Source organism: Oncorhynchus keta, chromosome 31 (genome assembly GCF_023373465.1).
Source record: "Oncorhynchus keta strain PuntledgeMale-10-30-2019 chromosome 31, Oket_V2, whole genome shotgun sequence".
NCBI lineage: Eukaryota > Metazoa > Chordata > Actinopteri > Salmoniformes > Salmonidae > Oncorhynchus > Oncorhynchus keta.
In genome coordinates this window covers 27,605,457-27,630,415 of record NC_068451.1, presented here as the reverse complement: position 1 = coordinate 27,630,415, position 24,959 = coordinate 27,605,457, and the positions used below count along the sequence as shown (strand labels likewise).

Sequence of the window (24,959 nt, the reverse complement as noted above, 5' to 3'; positions counted from 1 at the left end):
TATAAACCCCTTCTGTGTAATTCAATTTAATTGCTGGGGAAAGTTTCCTACAACCTTTCTAAATGGAAACCTATAAGTCAAGCACACTTACCTTGATTAAAGCACCATGAACAATCACTGCAACAAATTACAGGCGACCATTTGCATCAAAACATCACAAAATGACATTACTGACAAGCTAACCCCTAGCACAGCACGAACCAATGTCTCGAAAATAGATCATGATTATTTTTCTTAAAAGCATGGGAAATAAATCGCCAATGCACACGCAAGTTCTAATTTCTAGTTCATTACCAAAGTAGTCTTGTTGCTGTATTAGCTTTTGTTTATACTTTTTCACTGCTCTGATACGCTCGCTCTCTAGGTTAGTGGTAGTCGTCATGTGACGAGGAGAGTCACGCGCTTTGGATCCAGGAGATGACTCACAGTTTTGGTATACTCTCTTCGGTAAGAAATTATAACAAACTATTGTTAATTTATAAACGGCCTAGAATAGAAAACATTATAGCATCAATTGTTTTGAGCATTTGAATGATTGTTTAAACGAAGAGAAAGCCTGTTCTCATCACTGAGGTACATAGACCTAGACCTACATTTCCCACAAGCCCCCTCAGTACAAACATAACAAAGGTCAAAGTACACATTTACGATAGCTTCAGACAGAATCTGTGATATATCTGTTTATAAGTCAGAGGGTGTACATTCAGGTAACTAACAACAATAATGTGTCATAATGCATATATTATACAGTATTACATTATCGTTTTATTCATGTTTAACATGTTGGTTGCATTGTATAACTTGTTATCTTGACTCTTGGGTGTGTTGTTGCTACATCCTCATTAGGGCAGGCTACCTCTCAGTTTTCCTTAGCTTAGGTAGCTACTATAGCATTCAGGTAATGCTTCTACACCTGCATTGCTTGCTGTTTGGGGTTTTAGGCTGGGTTTCTGTACAGCACTTTGAGATATCAGCTGATGTACGAAGGGCTATATAAATAAATTTGATTTGATATAGCTACATTGCACAACTTACTTCTAAATATATAGCTACTATATTTACAAAATCTATTATTGCTTAATTTATTGATGTATTAACTGGTTGTGCTTGTATTGCCATGTTAACAGTGAGAAACAGAGTTAACACTTTTGTATAATAATCTTTTACACCCACAGGTTAATTGACTATGGCGTCAGAGGAGACAGGTGTGCCTTTGGACTCAGCTGAGAACCTGGAGGACAGGAGAGCACAGGAGCATAGAGCTACAGAGGGGCCAAAGACAGAGGTCCCAGCCAGTCCCAGCCAAGATGGACCTCAGGTGACTGCAGGTAATGTTTTGTCATTCAGTTGGATTCTGTGTGAACTGCTGGTACGTGTAGACACATGAGATGTAGGCCTAACTAGGGCATATAATAATAATAATAATAATATATGCCATTTAGCAGACGCTTTTATCCAAAGCGACTTACAGTCATGTGTGCGTATTCTACGTATGGGTGGTCCCGGGGATCGAACCCACTACCCTGGCGTTACAAGCGCCATGCTCTACCAACTGAGCTACAGAAGGACCTTCCCATATACGCTTCTTTAGAGGCAGAGCAGAAATGACAGTGAAAGAGAACGTTCATATTTTGATAATTACACAACACTGAAGTTTATCTAGGTATGGTCAAATTATGAAGGACCGTTTTTAATATTGAGGTACCGAGGAAGTTGGGTGTTCACCAGTGGAGGCTGGTGGGAGGAACTATATGAGGACGGGCTCATTGTAATGGCTTCAATGGAATACATGGAACGGAGTCAAACGTGGTTTTCATATGTGCGATGTGCTTGATATCGTTCCAGCCTTTTCAATGTGACCATCCTCCTATAGCTCATCCCACCAGCCTCCACTGGTGTTCACCCCATCCTCAGTTTCTCTGAAGGAAGTCTGGGTTTGCCTGAGTAATGATATGTTCCACAGAAATTCCACACTGATTGTATCTTAGCTACACTCGCAATAACATCTGCTAACCATGTGTATGTGACCAATACAATTTGATTTGATTTGTGTTGTTAGGTTCTAATTCTCAGAGTAAATAACTCAACGGACACCATGAAAGCATAACCAAGTTTATTTCTTCCCAGAGGATCAATACAGCTGTATTAGACAAATCATGTTTCCACCACCACAAGTATATATACTCCAATTTAGGCACTCCTCCTTCTCTCTAATCCTTACATATTTTATGGTTCGACAGGAAGACTAAGTGATAGGGTAATAAACCATTACTTCTCTCTTAAGGGGATCTGACCTGACCTCAAACCCCTTCTTGCCTAATCCAAAGATCTCCACTCATATCCCCTATAGCAATCCTGTGACTTCCTCCTGTCCACCCAACACATTCCAAAGCCATCTGGCTCCTACAGATAACCATTAACTTCTGATGTAAAAAACAGTCTCTATCACTCCTCAGATACTATACTTCTGAGTATAACAATGTTCCAAGTTTAACCCAGAATCTAACAGTGTATTCATCAGACAGTATGATCTCTCTGAGATCTGCTTGTATTATTACCTGTTATTATTTTTCTATTATCTCTCTATTTTCATTCTCTCTGCATTGTTGGGAAGGGCCCATAAGTAAACATTTCACTGTTAGTCTACACGTGTTGTTTACCAAGCAAGGGACTAATAACATTGGATTTGATATTTGGGAGAAAGCAGTGTTTTCCCACTTGTTACTCCCCCACTCTCTCTGAAAGCTCCTGGTAGAAGTTGTTCTGAAGCACAGATCGAGTATCAGCTCACTGTCTCTAACTTCTAAGGAAAACACAGAACTAACCTAGGTCAGTGTCTAGGGCTGAGTTCTTCCTACTCCTACTTTTGGGAAAGGGAGAAACCAACCAAACTGTCTGTGTACCCCCTCTAGTGTCATTAGGTTGCAAGCCAAGTCAGTCCAGTCCAAATGTTGTCAGTGCCAAGAACGGATGGAATTACACATGCAATGTTTTATGCACTATCATACTTCTTATGGGAAACCCCTCCTGTAAGGACAAAATATGTGCCTTTACACACAAGTAATACTGCAGATGTGTCATATACTGTGTAACATTCATGTTGGGAAATCAGTGACAGCTAATACGTTGGGAGATTTATGAATGGAAAGGCAATAATGCACTTGTCAAACTCGTTCCACGGAGGAACGAGTGCAGGTTTTCACCCCTCCCTTGTTGATGAATTAAGGTCACTGATTAGTAAGAAACTCCCCCTCACCCTGTTGTCTAGGTATTAATTGAAAGGAAAAACCAAGAACCAGCAGACACTAGGTCCTCCATGGATTGAGTTTGACACCCCTGACAAAATGAGTCCTGGTTGTCCTAATCAGAAGTTGCACAAAAACAGGCTCATTAAATCCTCAACTAGGACATCATTCAAGGTGTGCCAGTATGTGATTTAGATTAGATATCACTCCCACCAGTTTTCATAAATATAATTGTATTAAGAGTTTTCATTGGTAGTTACATAGTTTTATTGGGCCTATGATTTGAATTGATTCCCCTCACATAGGGAAGAGCAGGAAACCTCAACGCCAATACAGTCCCCTGCCTGAAGGGACACTCAACGGAACGACTTGATTAGTGTAGTGCCAACAACGCAGCTACTGCCAGCTAGCCTACTTTAGCAGTACTGTATCATTTTAATCATTTTAGTCAATAAGATTCTTGCTACGTAAGCTTAACTTTCTGAACATTCGAGACGTGTAGTCCACTTGTCATTCCAATTTCCTTGCATTAGCGTAGCCTTTTCTGTAGCCTGTCAACTATGTGTCTGTCTATCCCTGTTCTCTCCTCTCTGCACAGACCATACAAACGCTCCACACCGCGTGGCCGCGACCACCCTAATCTGGTGGTCCCAGCGACGACCACGTGGAGTTCCAGGTCTCCGGTAGCCTCTGGAACTGCCGATCTGCGGCCAACAAGGCAGAGTTCATCTCAGCCTATGCCTCCCTCCAGTCCCTTGACTTCTTGGCACTGACGGAAACATGGATCACCACAGATAACACTGCTACTCCTACTGCTCTCTCCTCGTCCGCCCACGTGTTCTCGCACACCCCGAGAGCTTCTGGTCAGCGGGGTGGTGGCACCGGGATCCTCATCTCTCCCAAGTGGTCTTTCTCTCTTTCTCCCCTTACCCATCTGTCTATTGCCTCCTTTGAATTCCATGCTGTCACAGTTACCAGCCCTTTCAAGCTTAACATCCTTATCATTTATCGCCCTCCAGGTTCCCTCGGAGAGTTCATCAATGAGCTTGATGCCTTGATAAGCTCCTTTCCTGAGGACGGCTCACCTCTCACAGTTCTGGGCGACTTTAACCTCCCCACGTCTACCTTTGACTCATTCCTCTCTGCCTCCTTCTTTCCACTCCTCTCCTCTTTTGACCTCACCCTCTCACCTTCCCCCCCTACTCACAAGGCAGGCAATACCTCATCTTTACTAGATGCTGTTCTTCCACTAACCTCATTGCAACTCCCCTCCAAGTCTCCGACCACTACCTTGTATCCTTTTCCCTCTCGCTCTCATCCAACACTTCCCACACTGCCCCTACTCGGATGGTATCGCGCCGTCCCAACCTTCGCTCTCTCTCCCCGCTACTCTCTCCTCTTCCATCCTATCATCTCTTCCCTCTGCTCAAACTTTCTCCAACCTATCTCCTGATTCTGCCTCCTCAACCCTCCTCTCCTCCCTTACTGCATCCTTTGACTCTCTATGTCCCCTATCCTCCAGGCCGGCTCGGTCCTCCCCTCCCGCTCCGTGGCTCGACGACTCATTGCGAGCTCACAGAACAGGGCTCCGGGCAGCCGAGCGGAAATGGAGGAAAACTCGCCTCCCTGCGGACCTGGCATCCTTTCACTCCCTCCTCTCTACATTTTCCTCCTCTGTCTCTGCTGCTAAAGCCACTTTCTACCATTCTAAATTCCAAGCATCTGCCTCTAACCCTAGGAAGCTCTTTGCCACCTTCTCCTCCCTCCTGAATCCCCCCTCCTCCCTCTCTGCAGATGACTTCGTCAACCATTTTGAAAAGAAGGTCGATGACATCCGATCCTCGTTTGCTAAGTCAAACGACATCGCTGGTTCTGCTCACACTGCCCTACCCTATGCTCTGACCTCTTTCTCCCCTCTCTCTCCAGATGAAATCTCGCGTCTTGTGACGGCCGGCCGCCCAACAACCTGCCCGCTTGACCCTATCCCCTCCTCTCTTCTCCAGACCATTTCCGGAGACCTTCTCCCTTACCTCACCTCGCTCATCAACTCATCCCTGACCGCTGGCTACGTCCCTCCCGTCTTCAAGAGAGCGAGAGTTGCACCCCTTCTGAAAAAAACCTACACTCGATCCCTCCGATGTCAACAACTACAGACCAGTATCCCTTCTCTCTTTTCTCTCCAAAACTCTTGAGCGTGCCGTCCTTGGCCAGCTCTACCGCTATCTCTCTCAGAATGACCTTCTTGATCCAAATCAGTCAGGTTTCAAGACTAGTCATTCAACTGAGACTGCTCTTCTCTGTATCACGGAGGCGCTCCGCACTGCTAAAGCTAACTCTCTCTCCTCTGCTCTCATCCTTCTAGACCTATCGGCTGCCTTCGATACTGTGAACCATCAGATCCTCCTCTCCACCCTCTCCGAGTTGGGCATCTCCGGCGCGTCCCACGCTTGGATTGCGTCCTACCTGACAGGTCGCTCCTACCAGGTGGCGTGGCGAGAATCTGTCTCCTCACCACGCGCTCTCACCACTGGTGTCCCCCAGGGCTCTGTTCTAGGCCCTCTCTTATTCTCGCTATACACCAAGTCACTTGGCTCTGTCATAACCTCACATGGTCTCTCCTATCATTGCTATGCAGACGACACACAATTAATCTTCTCCTTTCCCCTTCTGATGACCAGGTGGCGAATCGCATCTCTGCATGTCTGGCAGACATATCAGTGTGGATGACGGATCACCACCTCAAGCTGAACCTCAGCAAGACGGAGCTCCTCTTCCTCCCGGGAAGGACTGCCCGTTCCATGATCTCGCCATCACGGTTGACAACTCCATTGTGTCCTCCTCCCAGAGCGCTAAGAACCTTGGCGTGATCCTGGACAACACCCTGACGTTCTCAACTAACATCAAGGCGGTGTCCCGTTCCTGTAGGTTCATGCTCTACAACATCCGCAGAGTACGACCCTGCCTCACACAGGAAGCGGCGCAGGTCCTAATCCAGGCACTTGTCATCTCCCGTCTTGACTACTGCAACTCGCTGTTGGCTGGGCTCCCTGCCTGTGCCATTAAACCCCTACAACTCATCCAGAACGCCGCAGCCCGTCTGGTGTTCAACCTTCCCAAGTTCTCTCACGTCACCCCGCTCCTCCACTCTCTCCACTGGCTTCCAGTTGAAGCTCGCATCCGCTACAAGACCATGGTGCTCGCCACGGAGCTGTGAGGGGAACGGCACTCAGTACCTCCAGGCCCTGATCAGGCCCTACACCCAAACAAGGGCACTGCGTTCATCCACCTCTGGCCTGCTCGCCTCCCTACCACTGAGGAAGTACAGTTCCCGCTCAGCCCAGTCAAAACTGTTCGCTGCTCTGGCCCCCAATGGTGGAACAAACTCCCTCACGACGCCAGGACAGCGGAGTCAATCACCACCTTCCGGAGACACCTGAAACCCCACCTCTTCAAGGAATACCTAGGATAGGGTAAGTAAGGGTAAGTAATCCTTCTCACCCCCCTTCTCCCCCCCAACAAGATTTAGATGCAAGTGGCTGTTCCACTGGTTGTCATAGGTGTTTGCACCAATTTGTAAGTCGCTCTGGATAAGAGCGTCTGCTAAATGACTTAAATGTAAATGTAAAAAGGGAGACTCATGTAGACCACATCCACCTGCAGCTCTAGAGTCACTGCATTTTCCACAAATCTACCATTTCCACCAGGACTGTGTGCATAATTAAACATGATTCTCTTGTCATTCTTGTATATGTAAACACCAATGTCTCCTGGGCTAGGGGCATCACTGGCAGTGAATCTGATTTAGTCGACATTTATCACTTATATCTGCATCAGAGCAGAAACCGAAACAGGAAGAGATCAACAATTTCCATCAGCACTCAGTAACATTAGCTGGCCCAGAATGTTTTCATGTCCATGCATGTAGGTAGTTGGAGCTTTTACCCGTAAGTGAGTTGTAGGCCTTTCCGATTTGTTGGTGAAGACTTTACTGTAGACCAGTGGGATGCCAACATTGAAGGGTCCTATCCTCCCAGAGTCAGTCAAAGCAGCATAGAATGCCACTTTTTTGCCTGTCTGTGAATACAGTTTAATGTATGTTATTTCACATTATATGATATAGTATACACAGCAATCCTTCACCTGTGAAGATAATGTCAATGTGGCGCAGTGACTACATTTGTGTGTTTTCTAACCTGCATTCTCCTTCTTCAGCTCCTCCACCTCTCTCACTGGCACTCAGTCTGGCCTCCTGGGCCAGAGAGACATTTCAGAGCAAATATGAACTCTTCAATGATCTACTGGGGGAAATTAATAATCCTACCTACTGTAAACAAATTATTCATCTGTCGTACTGTCAATACTGTACCTGAGTTCTCACTCTCACTCTCTGTCCCTGGCCTGCATGGCTGACAGTTCTGCTGCTTGGCCTGGAATTAGAAAGGACAAAAACAGAGAACATATTTTGAGAGCTATAGATCCTTAAACTGTTAAAATTATAAATAAATACAAATTCTATATTATCTTTTCAGCTCTTTAATATTTATTTTGGAGACTGCAATAACATACAGAACAATATGCTATTTTGTTCATTGTCTGTTCAATTTAAATATTAGCTAATCATTTTTTTTACCTGCATTGGCTCCACCTTGTTCTTGTCCAGTTCAGTCTTAGTGACTCAGCTCCACTCTCTGGTTCACCACCTCTCCTTTCAGCTCCTTCACCTGGCTGTCACTAGCTGTCACTCTGGCCCCCATGTTACTCAGCTCCACTCTCTGGTTCACCACCTCTCCTTTCAGCTCCTTTACCTGGCTGTCACTAGCTGTCACTCTGGCCCCCATGTTACTCAGCTCCACTCTCTGGTTCACCACTTCTCCTTTCAGCTCCTTCACCTGGCTGTCACTCTGGCCCCCATGTTCCTCAGCTCCACTCTCTTCCACCACCATGTTCCTCAGCTCCACTCTCTGGTTCACCACCTCTCCTTTCAGCTCCTTCACCTGGCTGTCACTAGCTGTCACTCTGGCCCCCATGTTCCTCAGCTCCACTCTCTGTTCCACCACCATGTTCCTCAGCTCCACTCTCTGTTCCACCACCATGTTCCTCAGCTCCACTCTCTGTTCCACCACCATGTTCCTCAGCTCCACTCTCTGTTCCACCACCATGTTCCTCAGCTCCACTCTCTGTTCCACCATCATGTTCCTCAGCTCCACTTTCTGTTCCACCATCATGTTCCTCAGCTCCACTCTCTGTTCCACCATCATGTTCGTCAGCTCCACTCTCTGTTCCACCACCATCTCTCTCAGCTCCTTCAGTTCAGTAAAGACTTGGTCAGGTTGGCTGGTCTGGCAGGTAGCGTGTCTGGGGCTCATTTCGGGGTCATCGTGACCTTGTTGAGTGTCATTCTCCTTGACTGTTCCAATCTCTCCATGAGCCCATGAACTAATCTAGTCTACTGGGCTCAGCGACCCCCCTTCTTTTCAGTATGTACACACTGGTCTTGGTGGACCAATACATGGGAATTTAAATCCAAGGACACTGATGTCATGACGTTGGCCTGGGGGTAAGTTTATGACAGTCATAAATACCTCTTTCCCCCTTTTTCCTTTCTCTACCCTACTGATGTTACATTTGCAAAACCCTTGGTTAACATAGAGATTCTGAGAACATCAGAAGGTGGGGGAAAATTAACTATATTCTGGTAATCCGACCAATTGAACATATGCAATGGTACTTAATGAATATGATGTCAGTTTGGTTGTCATCTGAGACATTCTCATCAATGATAAGATGACAAACTCTACAGTGGAAAGTCTACACAGAGTTATCGGATTCACATGGAATTGTTGTTCAATTCAAATGTTTGAATATGAAATGATTTGTGATGGGATGAAATGTGATTTTAGCTTCTAAAATGTGAGATTTGGGTTTCCATAAGATAGGGCTCTGCTCAATCAGTGGCCCACCCCTGTGAAGGGACATGGGCTATAAAAAAAATCAAACACGCCCTCCTCTCCCTTCCTATATAAAGCCTTGACGACAATGTAACGGTCCGATGTCAGAATGGTTCAGATAATAACTACAGAACGAAGCCAACATCAGCGTGACCTTTGGTTGCGAATGGTATGAACTTTTAACTCTTATTCACTACAGAAGTGATACCTCCTAGTCGTTGAGTTAGCAACAGCCGCTGCAAACGAGGGTTAGAAAGGAACAGACAGAGTATCCCGTCTACCACACAACGACGTTACTACAACATATTCAATTTACCAGCAGAGACATTCTTCAAAGCACAAAGGACTCGGTTGGGCAACACGGCCTTCCATCTACCACCAACCTACCGAAGTGCAGCTCAGAGTAAATATTTATTGCATTTTCCTTTTACAAATTGTTGGTAAGTTAGAATGCATAAGATACTGTATTTACGATAGCACAGCTTTGCCCTTTGTTCCTCAGTCTTCCCGCTCTTTCACTCAAACCCAGCCCCTTTTCTTTTGTGTAACAAGCTGTCATATCTGTTCCGCCCGCTAGGGATGCTTTCCTTTATGACGTCATTTGTAATCAAGTTATGATTTATTTATGTGTATGTGTAATTCTGTGTGATTATTTAGGTATTTATTAATAAATAATTAAACCCAATTTTACATTGCTGATTCAACTTGTTAGCCAGGGTTCGTGCAGATAACCAAGAATTTACAACATTCAGATGAGACTGAATTAAGATGACGATTAATATTGACTGCTATTGATGTCAAATATTACTAGGTCTTTAAGAGTTTATTCGGAAGATAACAGCTCAATAAATATTCTTTCCTGGTACCCCGACTCTCTAGTTAATTACATTAACATGATTAGCTCAATCAGGTAATATTAATTACGGAGAAATTATTTTATAGAATAGCATGTCATATCACTTAATCCGGCATAGCCAAAGACACGACACTGATAACACAGAGAACACTGGGAAGGACAAACTACCATACAGATATTATATAAGGCCATACAGATATTATATGTTGTTTTGTAACTGACTTTGGGTGAGACGGCCTGCTAAATAACTGCCCCCCTTCCTCTCTCTCTCATGTTCCAGGCCAGGAGGAGGGAGCAGGTGTCTGTCAGTTCTTCCTGTTGGGAAAGTGTCGTTTTGGAAACAGGTGTCGTCGATCGCACAGGTCTGTAGCTAACACGATCACCACCGACCTGTAAGAAAATTATGTTATATACCAAAAACTATGGCAGGGCAATGGCTAAGTACCATTGCATTTTGACTTTTGATGGTGCCATGATGCCATTGTTACTGTGATGTCTAAACATGCCTTCACACTCATGCCATTTTTAACAAGCATGATTTAAATTGTCTGATGCATAATGTTTGTGCAGCCCTCGGAACAACTGAAAATGCCCAGGGGTTAGGGGCTAATATTTATTCACAGTTCAGTCTATTTCAGACTTCTAACCACTTGAACAACTAAATAAGACTGAAAGACAGAAATCTTCAAAGCATATAGCTACCAGCCCTAAACAGATGGCCCTCAGAATCGGAGTCCTCCCTCTCATCACTAATCCTTCTGCCTGGCGACAGTGGAATCTTCAGAGGAAGATATTGTTTTTCCTCCTGTGAGAAGCAGCATCTGTGGTATTGGCTCTGTCTGCCCTCACAGCAAGCAGAGCCTCTGAACCAAGTGGTAATCAAGTCATGTAGCACAGTAGAAATATAATAGATAGGTATTTAATTCCATAAGATAAGAAAGTGAAGAGGTAGAATAGTTAAATTAATGTATCTGTTTAGACATATAGATACGCTTCTTAAAATACATCCATCTGAAGGTCACTGTCCTATCAGTATGAGGAAGACCTAACAGGTTAGCTCTTACATTGACCAGAGTGATGAATACAATCCCTCTTTCTCCTTCCCTCTTTCTCAGCACTCCAACATTAGACGACCCAGAGGCTGTTATAGACCAGGAAAACAGGAAGGAGGGAGAAAAAGAGGGAAAACTCGAGAAGAAAGCAATAGGGAATAAAACAAACCAGCCAAAAGACACAGAGGGAAAAGGTACAATTTCCCTCCATTAAATCTAACTGAAAATATGAGAACCCACTAAAATACCTGTTTACTGCAAACTAAGTATAACTAACTAACAAAGTGTTTCTCCCATTAGGATCAACTAAGAAGCCCCGCATGCGTACAGCTGATGACGTCATCTCTCGGATCCTGTGGGACCCGTCGGTGGAGCCGGCGGACTTTGTGGTGGGGTACGTGGACCGCTTCCTTGGGGTGCTGGAGCGGCCCTTCTCTGAGTTCAACTGGGACACCGACCCCTGTGATTGTGACTACTCCTCTGAGCTAGCCCTGCCCAGACACAGGATTCAGTACTTCACCCATAGAGGGCGTAGAGTCTGGGACCGCAACAACAGGACTGACAGGGTGTTTGGATCCACTGGACAGTGTCTGGCGCCCCCCTTTGGACAGGAGGAGGAGCAAGAGCAGGGTAAGAGAGGGCGAGGAGGAAGCAGCAAGGGCGAAGGAGGGTGGAAGGTAGGGAGAGAGGGCGTGAGGGCGAGGGCGAGGGAGGAAGGTAGGGAGAGAGGGCGAGGGAGGGAGGGAGGGAGGAAGGTAGGGAGAGAGGGCGAGGGAGGGAGGGAGGAAGGTAGAGAGGGTGAGAGGACGAGGGAGGTAGGGAGGGAGGAAGGTAGGGAGAGAGGGCGAGGGAGGGAGGAAGGTAGGGAGAGAGGGCGAGGGAGGGAGGAAGGTAGAGAGAGAGGGAGGGAGGGGAGACAGGTTGGGAGAGAGGACGAGGGAGGTAGGGAGAGAGGGTGAGGGAGGGAGGGAGGACGAGGGAGGGAGGACTGTAGGGAGAGGAAGGGAGGGTGAGGAAGGTAGGGAGATGGAGGGAGGGATTTCCACAGCTCTAGAACCTGGATTAACATACTGTTCTACTTCACTTTGCTAGTCTATAACATGTTTTTGTCATTATGTTTGGTTAACCTTCAAAATCAGCTTGTTTATTGTCAGGGAAAGGGACACAAGATGTTGAACAACAAGACCCAAAAAACGACCACCGTGAATCAAGAGAAGAACAAGATGGAGTCATCACTACAGGGGAGGGAGAAGAGAGTGACGAGTCCCTGATAAAACAGGATGTTGAAAACGGACACTTGGCGGAAAGAAATCAGAGCAAGATAAGTGTTCAGATGCCTGAGTCGACCAGACCAGGCACAGGAAGTACTCCACTGAACCAACAGGAAGCAGGAAGAGAATCAGAACCCTTGGAAGAGGAAGTTGGGAAGGATTCCGTTTTAGTCGTCATAGCAGACCAGATGTCTCTATCCCAGAGAGAAAGCGAGAGCAGGGGGGATGAAGGTGAGAAGGAGGAAGAATGGAAAGATTACTGGGATGGAGAGAAAGGCCCAGACCTAGCCCAGTGTCCATCTGTGCCTGTGGAGCAGAGAACAGAGAGGGGTGGAGGCCGGCCTTCCAAACGTAAGCCCACCCACTTCATCACCTTCCGGGCCAACACTCCCTCCATCCTCTCCTCCTTCCAGCACCTTCAGGAGGAGCTCACCTCCCTCCTCCCCTCATCTGCCCCTCATTGGTTGCCCCCCTCCTCCCTCCACGTCACCCTGTGTCTCCTGGTCCTCCCCGGCCCAGCCGAGGTCACTGCCGCTGGGGAGATGCTCCAACGCTTCGCCTACCTGGACCGCAACCCCCCTGTGGCTGTCTCCTTCCCCCTGAAACTGAAGCACTTTGGTGGGAAAGTTCTCTACCTGAGCCCCCAGCCTCAGCCCCACCTCCAGCAGCTAAATGCTGGCCTACAGGAGGCCTTCAGAGAGCAGGGCTGGCTGCACAGGGACTCCTTTAACCCACGCTACCATCTCACCCTGGCCAAGGTGAAGGACCAGGAGGGGGCGAGGGTGTTTGAGGGGGTGGGGGAGCTGAAGGTGGGTAAGGGGGTGAATTTTGGGCGACTGCCTATAAATAGGCTACACCTGTGTAGCATGGGGATGACTGGGGATGGGTTTTATGAGACACTGTGTGTGGTCAATCTCCGGTGAGCTGTAGGTGTGTGTTTCGTCGTGGAAGGATCAGAATTTGTTGGTAACATTTGTAAGCTGTTTAATATTCATCAAATGTGTGTAAGTTACTTCTCATCAGAATGGTATTTTTGTATAATACTGTGGCGTGGTTGCAGTTATCTGTTCTATGTCAAAACTAAGTTGCATGGGCCGCTGAGAGGGGAGAGGTCAAAGTGTCATCATGTGTAAACATATATTTTACTCCCTACCTTTTCTAGTGGGGAAAGAAGGGTTGCAGTGTCTGGAATCATTCTATGCTCCCTCTTATGTTGTTTCTATCTTAACCTATAGCCTCACCTCCTCTCCGTGAGTTTGTCCAGGAGTTTGTATTTTGAGTGGGTTGTATCTAAATGACAATTTGATATATGCCTGTTGATATGGAGGATTTGGTTTATGGTTCTGGGATTTGGGAAAGGAGACAAAGCTGAATGATGAATTATGTCTATGCTGTCTGACTATGTGTGTCTTTGCTATTAAAAGGAACTCAGTTGCATTATAAGGGGGCTCTCAGAGAATCCACTGGGAGACACTGAATTCATCTGAGAGTCACAGGACTGTGATAGAGCTCATATAATTGAAGATGGACTTTTATAACTAACTCTGACGTGTGTGTGTGGTTTGCTCCCATGATTTGGTAAATAGAGGAAATTTCCACGACAGTTTGTTAAGGTATGGAGGTGCTATTTTACAAAGCACAGAACCCACATTTCCACACCTCAGTCTCAATCATTTTACATTTAAAGGTGCAATATGCAGAAATCACTCCACAATTTCCTGGTTGCTGAAATTCAAGTTTGCCTAAGTTCAGTTTGTGACAAAACAAGCAATCATTGCTGGTTATGTGTTGAGAGTTATTGTACCATCTAAACCGCTGTGAAATATCTTTTCAATAACCAAAATATTGTATTTTCAGCTTTCTGAAGATGGTGTACAAAACCGGAAGTAAAAGACACAACAATGAAACTTAAGAACGGGAAGCATAGAAATAGCACTCAGAACAGATCTACCACTTCTTAGATTTCAATGACAAATCTATAACTCACATTTCTATGTGAATTTGGTCCGCTTCCTAAAAGTTTCGTATTGCAGCTTGAAAATTACTCCATTGAATAAAATATGAAATCCCAATGTTCATGAAGTGCCTCTATCTGCTACGGACCATGATGAAGTAGCTGTAATTGTAACGACTAATTTACTGTACCATGTTGTTTTAAGAAGAAAAATGCTATTTCAAACTCTTTGCAATAAGGAATTGAGACCAAAAGCTCAAGAGAAGTTTCAAGTGTTTATTACCAAGAGAATCCCCATCCATCTTCTGTTCTGGGCCTGACCCTGCTCTCTGATCCTAGGCAATTTCCTGTTATCTGATTAGGTCAACAACCTTTCTAAATGAGCATACACACAGTTTCATGGCCTGAACTCTATTAATACTCACAGTAATCATTCACTACACAGGATATAAACAAACTACAGTTTAACTTGAAACATGTTACATTTTAATAGAATCCATCAATGTCTATAGCTTTCACATTTCATTTAGCAGACTTTAATACTGATGTAATGATGTAATGTATTTAATATAATAATGGGTGAAATATTATCTTTCCATCATGGTAACTTCATCTCAACCAATCAATTCTTACTTTGTGGCTACAAAGATGATTTTATAATTGTAATAAGATTAATTTAATATGAATATTTTAATATAATCCAACAGAAACCCACTGATTTCTGCTATGTTCATAATGTAAAATGTCTGCTTTTACAAAGAATTATGACCTTTTGGATTTGGATTGCCAAGGACATTAAATATTGAACTTGTCATTTTTGTGAATGTCTGAGTGGTGATATTTCTGTGTAACAGCAGAGGGATGGAGGAAGGATAGAGAGAGAGAAGAGAGAGGGATAGAGAGCTGGATGGACAAAGGAGAGAGAGGGATGGGGGAGAGGGAGGGATGGGGAGAGGAGCCCCGCTCCGATGAGAAAGGAGAGAGGGGGATGAGAGGAGAAATAGATGGGGAGAGGGGGATGGAGAGTGAAGAGGGATGGATGTCAAAGGAGAGAGAGGGACAAAGGGAGGATAGGATGAGGGGCTTGAGAGAGGAGATGGAGGAGAGAGGATGGCTGCTACAGTATAGTGCTGGGTCTGAATGAGAGCCATGGAGGCACGGTTAACTCTGAGTTAACTCTCTTGCATACGTAATATTATTTTCTGTCTCTCCCCCCTTCTCCTCCTAGATACACGCACACTAGTGTGTTCTCTCACTCCCGTACGCTCCCTTGCTCGCATTATCTCTCTGACTCCCTTCCCCCACTCCCTTTCAGTGACACAGAAAAACGAACGCCACCCCTCCCTCTCGCTCTCTCGTTCTCCCCCATCCTCCAATGGCACAAACACCCTGGTCTCTCATTCCACCCGCTCTCACTTTGTTTTTATTGTTTATTTGTAATCCCCCTCTTTTTCAGTCAAATCACTCATGGTCATGGAAGATCATCTCTCATCTTTCCATCACTCTCATTCTCTCCATCTCTGCTTTTCATGGTTGTTGAATCATGGTGTTGATACTATTTTGCAGTCTCCACTCGAAACTGGTTTTGCAACTCCCCTCTCCCTCTATTCATCGCTCTCCCTCCCTCCATCCCTCCCTCTTTCTCTCACGCTCACTCACTGCCCAGTTGACAACCCATCTTTTTTCCTATTCACAATATCTTTGTTGCACCCTCCATCCTGCCCTCCCTCCCTCCCATTCTCTCTTGCTCTCAGTATCCATCTAAGTGGTGTGCTTATTTGCTTCTGCCTAAATATATGTGCATCTCTACCTCTCCCTCTCTCTTCCTCTCTGCACAACACAGCCAAACACTGCCCTGCCTAACCACACAGGAGATATCTTCAACAAATATTTTGTGGATTATTTGTGCAGAAATCTGAAATGTAACTCAAACTCGAATAATTTGACCTTTTCTCATTTTGTATTTTTATTTAGACAATCGTAGATTTTTTTTATGATGATTTGTTGATTTTGGTCAGATTTTTGCCTCCTAATCTGAGAGTGTAGAGATTGGTATGTTGTGTGTGTGACTGAGTGTTGATGGAGGTTTCAGTAAGAGCTGTGTCTGTATCGCCCAGCAGCATCATCATTTGTGTGAACTGAGAGTGGATGGAGTCCTAATCCCCGTTAACAGATTCATTATCGCTGGGCACAATCGTGCGCTGCCTTGTTGTGAAGTCGCCTGGCTGAGCGATCTGCTGCCTGAATGGGGTTCTGACATGACGATAAGGGTCCCTCTGGGGTGTCTTCTCAATCCTAATCCCTCTCTCTCCTCTCTCTCTCTCCTCTCTCTCTTGCGCTGAGGGCTCCTCTCTTATCCATCAACACAAGCACCTCTCCACTGTTACCAGACAACCATCCAATCACAGGCTGTTTAATATTTCAAAAACAAAAACAGACCTTGTTATTTATTTACATTTTACGTATTTTTGGGGTTCATGTCCCTATATATTTCAGGATGAGTTTTTTTCCCAAGAGGATCCAGCGCTGATGGTTGGCAACGGTATACCTCAGTGAGTGTGTAGATATTTGACAGAACACCAGAGAAGAGCAAGAGATAGCAGAACACCCTCCCAACGCTACAGTCAAAGGTAAGAAACAGATCACTCTCCAATCACTCATTCATCATGGGTGAATTGTCTGTGTATTCTACAAGATGAATGGGCAGTCAAGTGAAATAGATTCATCATGCACTGTTAGACCATTGCAGTTTATGTTCAATGATGGAAAGGGGAGAGAAGCCTGGGTTTTACATCAAATGTTTGGATTTTTACGCAATGTCTGTGCATTGGCTGATGTTGAAATTAGGAAATGATTTATAAAACATTGAGGTTGAACCATGTTTGTTTGATTCACTCTGTTTTAGATTGTTTTGTCAATCTCTACTTTATCATAGTTGATAAGAGATATTTTATTTATATTAATAAAATATCACATTGTATCTCACTGAATAGTTTGCTTAGCTTCATCTTCAGCAACCTCTCTCAAATGCTACATTTGACTTTGTGCAAGCTTCTAAATGAGATTGTTAGTGTGGGAGCATTTGTCCATCCTCTTGGTACTGTATGTTATACTCTTGTACACTCTAAAGCTCCATGTTGGATTTATTGATTCTACAAGCACGGAGCAGCCTGCAGCTGAATGCACTCAATCTTTCATTGATTTGGGGAAATGTGTGTGTATGGTTTGGTTTAACTATCCTTGTATCCAAAATTTGGACAAGTGTGTACATTTTGCTGGTCCCCACAGGTAAAAAGGCTATTTTAGGCTTAGGGGTTAGGGTTACAATTAGGATAAGGGTTAGGGTTAAGGTCAGGGTTAATTAAGGGTTAGGGTTAAGGTCAGGGTTAATTAAGGGTTAGGGAAATAGGATTTTGAATGGATTTAGTTGTTTTCGTTACCCACAAGGATAGTAAAACAAACATGTGTGTGTGTGCACGTACGTGATCCTGGGGGGACATTTTTTTTTACACAAACATGAATTTCAACTGAAACTTAAATATGAATTTTATAAGAAACAATTCAAACTCGTAGAGTCTGGAAATGTGTATTTATACACTACCCTTCAAAAGTTTGGGGTCACTTAAAAATGTCCTTGTTTTTTAAAGAAAAGCTAATCTTTTGTCCATTAAAATAACATCAAATTGATCAGAAGTACAGTGTAGACATTGTTAATGTTGTTGGTTAAATGTTGCGGAATTACTGGTCATGCTCTAGATTGGTTTATACATTACCTATCAAATCGTACACAATGTGTAATGGCGGATGGTTGTAAATCTGAGTCCATAGGTGTGCTCAGGTGTTCTATTTTGGGCCCACTGTTGTTCATTTTGTATATCAACAACATTAGGGATCTTATTGAAACAGTGGATGTTCATTTTTATGCAGATGATACTGTTCTTTATTCAAGTGGTAGTAGTTTATCTTTAGCTTTTGAAAATGCCCAAAGAGCATTTAACATCATACAACATAATATGTATGATTTAAAGCTGATTCTAAATTCAGGTAAAACAAAATGCATGATATTTTCAAATGCCAGGCATGTTACAAATCATGTCATTGCTACATTGGCTGGACATACTATAGAGCAAGTTAAAGTGTACAAATATGTGGGTGTGTGGGTTGATGATAAGCTGAGCTTAACTGTGCATGTAGAGAACTTGATAAGGAAGCTCAAGCTGAAAATAGGATTTTATTACCGGCATAAGGCTGGTTTTGTTGTTGAATTTTACCCTATTTTTCTCCCCAATTTCGTGCCATCCAATTGTTAGTAGTTACTATCTTGTCTCATCGCTACATCTCCCGTACGGGCTCGGGAGAGACGAAGGTCGAAAGCCATGCGTCCCCCGAAACACAACCCAACCAAGCCGCACAGCCTCTTAACACATCCAACCCGGAAGCCAGCCGCACCAATGTGTCGGAGGAAACACCGTGCACCTGGCGACCTGGTTAGCTCGCACTGCGCCCGGCCCGCCACAGGAGTCGCTAGTGCGCGATGAGACAAGGATATCCCTACCGGACAACACTAGGCCCTCCCTAACCCGGACGACGCTAGGCCAATTGTGCGTCGCCCCACGGACCTCAGAGTCTCTGGTGGCACAGCTAGCGCTGCAATGCAGTGCCCTAGACCACTGCGCCACCCAGGAGGCCCTGCTTGTTCTTCTTTTGAGGCCAGGAATGAGCTGGTACGATGTACATTACTGTCGGTTTTAGATTTTAGTGATGTTATACAGTGGGGCAAAAAAGTATTTCGTCAGCCACCAATTGTGCAAGTTCTCACACTGTAATTTTCATCACAGATACACTTCAACTATGACAGACAAAATGAGGGGAAAAAATCCAGAAAATCACATTGAAGGAATTTTAATGAATTTATTTGTAAATTATGGTGGAAAATAAGTATTTGGTCAATAACAAAAGTTTATCTCAATAATTTGTTATATACCCTTTGTTGCCAATGACAGAGGTCAAACGTTTTCTGTAAGTCTTCACAAGGTTTTCACACACTTGCTGGTATTTTGGCCCATTCCTCCATGCAGATCTCCTCTAGAGCAGTGATGTTTTGGGGCTGTTGCTGGGCAACACGGACTTTCAACTCCCTCCAAAGATTTTCTATGGGGTTGAGATCTGGAGACTGGCTAGGCCACTCCAGGACCTTGAAATTCTTCTTACGAAGCCACTCCTTCGTTGCCCGGGCGATGTGTTTGGGATCATTGTCATGCAGAAAGACCCAGCCATGTTTCATCTTCAATGCCCTTGCTGATGGAAGGAGGTTTTCACTCAAAGTCTCACGATACATGGCCCCATTCATTCTTTCCTTTACACCGATCAGTCGTCCTGGTCACTTTGCAGAAAAACATGATGTTTCCACCCCCATGCCTCACAGTAGGTATGGTGTTCTTTGGATGCAACTCAGCATTCTTTGTCCTCCAAACAAGACGAGTTGAGTTTTTACTAAAAAGTTATATTTTGGTTTCATCTGACCATATGACATTCTCCCAATCTTCTTTTGGATCATCCAAATGCTCTCTAGCAAACTTCAGACGGGCCTGGACATGTACTGGCTTAAGCAGGGGGACACGTCTGGCACTGCAGGATTTGAGTCCCTGGCGGCGTAGTGTGTTAATGATGGTAGGCTTTGTTACTTTGGTCCCAGCTCTCTGCAGGTCATTCACTGGGTCCCCCCCGTGTGGTTCTGGGATTTTTGCTTGCCGTTCTTGTGATAATTTTGACCCCACGGGGTGAGATCTTGCGTGGAGCCCCAGATCGAGGGAGATTATCAGTGGTCTTGTATGTCTTCCATTTCCTAATAATTGCTCCCACAGTTGATTTCTTCAAACCAAGCTGCTTACCTATTGCAGATTCAGTCTTCCCAGCCTGGTGCAGGTCTACAATTTTGTTTCTGGTGTCCTTTGACAGCTCTTTGGTCTTGACCATAGTGGAGTTTGGAGTGTGACTGTTTGAGGTTGTGGACAGGTGTCTGTTATACTGATAACAAGTTCAAACAGGTGCCATTAATACAGGTAACGAGTGGAGGACAGAGGAGCCTCTTCAAGAAGAAGTTACAGGTCTGTGAGAGCCAGAAATCTTGCTTGTTTGTAGGTGACCAAATACTTATTTTCCACCATGATTTGCAAATAAATTCATTTAAAATACTACAATGTTATTTTCTGGATTTTTTTTCTCATTTTGTCTGTCATAGTTGAAGTGTACCTATGATGAAAATTACAGGCCTCTCATCTTTTTAAGTGGGAGAACTTGCACAATTGGTGGCTGACTAAATACTTTTTTGCCCCACTGTATATATGCAGGCCTCAGCCTGAATCAACTACCCTGAGAGCACTTGATTCAGTGTATCATGCAGCCCTCAGGTTAATTTCAAATCAGAAACGTCTAACAAATCATTGTGATCTCTACAGCACTGTTGGCTTGTCGTCATTGACCTTGCGTAGGCTTAAACACTGGTATACACTGATTTATAAGGCCATATTAGGTAAAATGGCATTTTTATCTCTGATCTTTTTTAGTCAGGTCAGTAAATAAATCGAAATTACGGTCCCATTCTGATTTGCTTCTAACAGTACCACAAATGAGAACAGGACATGGTAGAAATAGTTTTAGTTACTTAGCTCCGTTGTCCTGGAATTCTGTCATGAACATTTTAAAATGTGATGATCTAGTTTTGTTGGTGGAGTTGTCTCAATGAGAAAAAACCCGTATAAATAAAGGTAAAACAAAAATGAATATTGTCATTAAATAGTACCCTCCAAACACCGGTCTCAACATCAACAGTGGAGAGGCGACTCCGGGAAGCTAACCTTCTAGGTAGAGTTCCTCTGTCCAGATTCTGTGATTCTTTTGCCGTTCTTAATCTTTTATTGGCCATTCTGAGATATGGCTTTTTCTTTCATACTTTGCCTAGAAGACCATCATACCGGAGTCGCCTCTCCACTGTTGATGTTGAGACTGGTGTTTAGCAGGTACTATTTAATGAAGCTGCCAGTTGAGGACTTGTGAGGCGTCTGTTTCTCAAACTAGACACTCTAATGTACTTGTCCTCTTGCTCAGTTGTGCACCGGGGCCTCCCACTCCTCTTTCTATTCTGGTTAGAACCAGTATGTGCTGTTTTGTGAAGGGAGTAGTACACAGCGTTGTACGAGATCTTCAGTTTCTTGGCAATGTCTCGCATGGAATAGCCTTCATTCCTCAGAACAAGAATAGACTGATGAGTTTCAGAAGAAAGTTCTTTGTTTCTGGCCATTTTGGGCATGTAATCCAACCCACAAATGCTGAAGCTCCAGATACTCAACTAGTCTGAAGAAGGCCAGTTTTATTGCTTCTTTAATCAGAACTACAGTTTTCAGCTGTGCTAACATAATTGCAAAAGGGTTTTCTAATGATCATTTAGCCTTTTAAAATGATAAACTTGGATTAGCTAACACAACGTGCCATTGGAACACAGGAGTGATGGTTGCTGATAATTGGCCTCTGTACGCCTATGTAGATGTTCCATAAAAAAATCTGCTGTTTCCAGCTACAATAGTCATTTACAACAGTAACAATCTCTACAGTGTATTTCTGACAATTTGATGTTATTTTAATGGACAAAAAATGTGCTTTTCTTTCAAAAACAAGGACATTTCTTAGTGACCCCAAAGTTTTAAACGGTAGTGTAGATACATTACAGTCTTCACACTGAATGGGCCGTTCATGTCCCCACTGACTGATGATAACTGGGCTGTGGTGTGTATCACAGGGCCATATAACTGTCTCATAAACGGCAATCATTAAGAGTGTCCTTAAGTGGTCGTTAGGGAGACCATTGGGCCTTAACGTGTGGCATGATTTCTGTTGCATGTCATTATTCATACCCAGTGGCCCAGAGGAAAGCTGTTGTTTGTGATGTGTAGTAATAAGAATATGTGGTGCAATACAGGATAAAGGAGAAGGTGGCTTTACTGTCCAAAGAGGATTTTCTTCCCAGCTGCATATCCTCAGTCTGCCTCATTAACCGCCTTACAAAATGGCCTCAGAGAAACATATTCTGGAGGCTCCCTCAATACAAATAGCTGAGTGACTGTTTCATAACAGAGCCATTCCCAGGATTGAGTCAGTCAGCTTGGTTCAGTGCAGTGACAGATAGTTGACATCTATTCTACTGTATTCTATCCATTTCTCCTCGGCTTTGTTGTTCCTGAGAGTCTCTTGTTGGTTTTGAAGCAGCGAGTGCAAGGCACAGAAGGCTGTGGTTTGGGTTTCATTCTTCCGTCTCCCTCTCCTCTTCTCTCCTTGCTCCCTGTTATTTGCCTTCAGTTATGCAATGGTAACAAGCTGGCAGGAAGCATCACGTCAACTTGAGCCTGCCTCCCTGCCTCCCTCTGACAACTACTGCTGGACCACTGCTCAGCTCAGACTGCTCCCTGTATGGTGCTCCCTCCCTGGTGCCCCCTCAATCACTTTCTGGGTTCATGTTAGCACTAGTTCCCATTGTTGACACCACATCTGGTTGTGGACAGACAGACAGATTTATGATAATTGCCAAAAATCGTTAATGTAGACTTTTCCAAGTAACATGAATTGAATTTCAATTCACACTATAGTCTAACCACACAACAACATTCCTATAATTCACCTAATGTGACAACATCCTCTACCACCCTCACAGCTGAATAATTCAAGACTATAACAAGAAAAATCCTGTTTGTTGATATACCATCAGAGTCTGGCCATAACAATGTGAGACTACAACAATAACACCAATCTGTTGACAGCCGATGGACGGCAGTGTGTGAAACCATTCTGAGTGTTGACATTGATTTAGTTAGTGACAGTTGGGGGTTTGGAGCCATTAAGGTGAACAGGCTTATTCTAATGAGCTTGGGTTTGACTGTCTGGGTTGTCTGTTTAACACACACACACACACACACACACACACACACACACACACACACACACACACACACACACACACACACACACACACACACACACACACACACACACACACACACACACACACACACACACACACACACACACACACACACACACACACACACACACACACACACACACACACACACACACACACACACACACACACACACACACACACACACACACACACACACACACACACACACACACACACACACACACACACACACACACACACACACACACACACACACACACACACACACACACACACACACACACACACACACACACACACACACACACACACACACACACACACACACACACACACACACACACACACACACACACACACACACACACACACACACACTATGTCCGTTGAGGCGTCATTGATTTTAAATGACTGCTACAGTAAAAAGACGATTGATATTTCTAAAATAGATCAGATATGGTCATATGCGATTATTGATCATATTTAGTATTGTGTAGTGCTTCTATTCAAATGTAGTGTCGTGTGCTCATACAGATGGATCATTAAAAAGGCTGAGAATTCATGTGATACAATGCTGAATGTTCTAAACATTCAAAGACAGCAAAACCAAGATAGGAGCCTGGTGCAGAATCCAAACCTAAGAATCCCTCCCTGATAGACGCTATCAAATACACTATTGTTTTTCCTCAAGGTTCCTCTGTGTCTCACTGTATGTAGAGCAGTACTGTACAACCCCATGTCTCTACTCCTCAGTACAACTCCTGTCAATGGTCTAGTCTGTGCTGATCTCATCTCATAGGCTCTCTTGAAACCCTCTTGTCTTCAACTGTAAAACCCTGGTATTCTCTTAATCTGCACAATCAGTGCTGTGGCCCCCTTACCATCCCCCCTCATCCCCTCTTCATAGCTCTGTGATTGTAATGTAGATTGCGGTGTCTATCTGGGATAACCGGATTTCCCTTTGTATTTACCCTACTTTCTCCCCCTTGGCTGGGCTTGAGGAAGGGAGGGGAAACCGTGTCTCTCAGCAGGGTGTGGTGGTGGAGTTTGGCTACAAAGACTGACCTGTTCTCCCTTGTTTCCCCTCTCTCCTTCCCTTTGGAGGGTGGTTGTGTGAAGTCTGCTACTGTGCATCATTGTTGTAGACATACTATCTCTTATAGTATATTCTAATTTCCAGGATGATTGAGGGGTGTTGTGTTGATAGTTGGTCTGATGGCAGTTGAATGTCCCTCTTGTATTGACCCAACTCTGCCTCTGTTATATAGTGCTGGTTGTGTGGTGTGGCTGAGATTGCCACTGGACCTCCCACTATCTCCCCTACTCTGCTCCCATAGGTTGAGGAGTATGATGAAGTAGGATGTTAGTAGAGATGACAGGGTAGTTGGTTTAGTTGATGTCCCCTGGATAAGAGAGGAATCGCGCATATCCAATCCAGGTTTTTGGCAGGTCCCATTTCTATTCAGTTCAGCCAGATGAATTTCACTTCTGTACTTGAATGCATTGGAAGGGAATTGACCACAACCATGATCCAAATGTAGCTTAGAAGCTGAGCAAAAATAACTAGCAATGTCTGCTCTTGCTCTGTGGTTTCTGCTCCACAGGGTTTCACCCTGCATACCTCCTCGCTCCAGGTACAAGCCCTTAGGCATAGCTCTG

At 44.4% G+C, this 24,959-nt stretch overlaps 2 protein-coding genes across 10 annotated transcripts in view; both read left to right on the top strand.

Moving 5' to 3' along the window:
• The first annotated feature begins 233 nt into the window (after positions 1–233).
• leng9 (leukocyte receptor cluster (LRC) member 9) lies at positions 234–15,138 on the top strand. 4 transcript variants are annotated; one of them, XM_052490134.1, is made up of 7 exons: positions 234–447; positions 1,176–1,328; positions 9,513–9,596; positions 10,330–10,411; positions 11,165–11,295; positions 11,402–11,731; positions 12,256–15,138. In XM_052490134.1, exons 2-7 carry the CDS (start codon positions 1,187–1,189, stop codon positions 13,293–13,295), a joined length of 1,809 nt encoding a protein of 602 aa, XP_052346094.1. In that variant the 5' UTR covers positions 234–447; positions 1,176–1,186; the 3' UTR covers positions 13,296–15,138. The 4 variants fall into 4 exon arrangements, with proteins under 4 accessions (XP_052346094.1, XP_052346095.1, XP_052346093.1 ...); XM_052490135.1 differs by lacking the exon at positions 234–447 and adding an exon at positions 602–707 and having other exon boundaries at positions 9,516–9,596; XM_052490133.1 differs by lacking the exon at positions 234–447 and adding an exon at positions 602–707.
• A 949-nt stretch (positions 15,139–16,087) lies between these two features.
• LOC118375178 (protein tweety homolog 1-like) overlaps positions 16,088–24,959 on the top strand; it is a 46,052-nt gene continuing 37,180 nt past the window's right edge. For 2 of the 6 annotated variants that reach the window (XM_052490131.1, XM_052490132.1), the window contains exon 1: positions 16,323–16,956. The gene's annotated coding sequence lies outside the window, so the exon portion shown is untranslated. Of the gene's footprint in view, positions 16,249–16,316; positions 16,957–24,959 lie in introns of those variants that run through there. The other 4 variants (XM_052490128.1, XM_052490129.1, XM_052490127.1 and 1 more) reach the window with 4 other exon arrangements.

What these genes read in the sequence shown, in the direction of transcription:
- leng9 (XM_052490134.1), top strand. Translation starts at nt 1,187, where the DNA reads ATGGCGTCAGAGGAGACAGGTGTGCCTTTGGACTCAGCTGAGAACCTG. An exon ending in AGGTGTCGTCGATCGCACAG is followed by an intron (nt 10,412 to 11,164) that starts GTCTGTAGCTAA and finishes CCTCTTTCTCAG; the next exon opens with CACTCCAACATTAGACGACC. An exon ending in GGAGGAGGAGCAAGAGCAGG is followed by an intron (nt 11,732 to 12,255) that starts GTAAGAGAGGGC and finishes GTTTATTGTCAG; the next exon opens with GGAAAGGGACACAAGATGTT.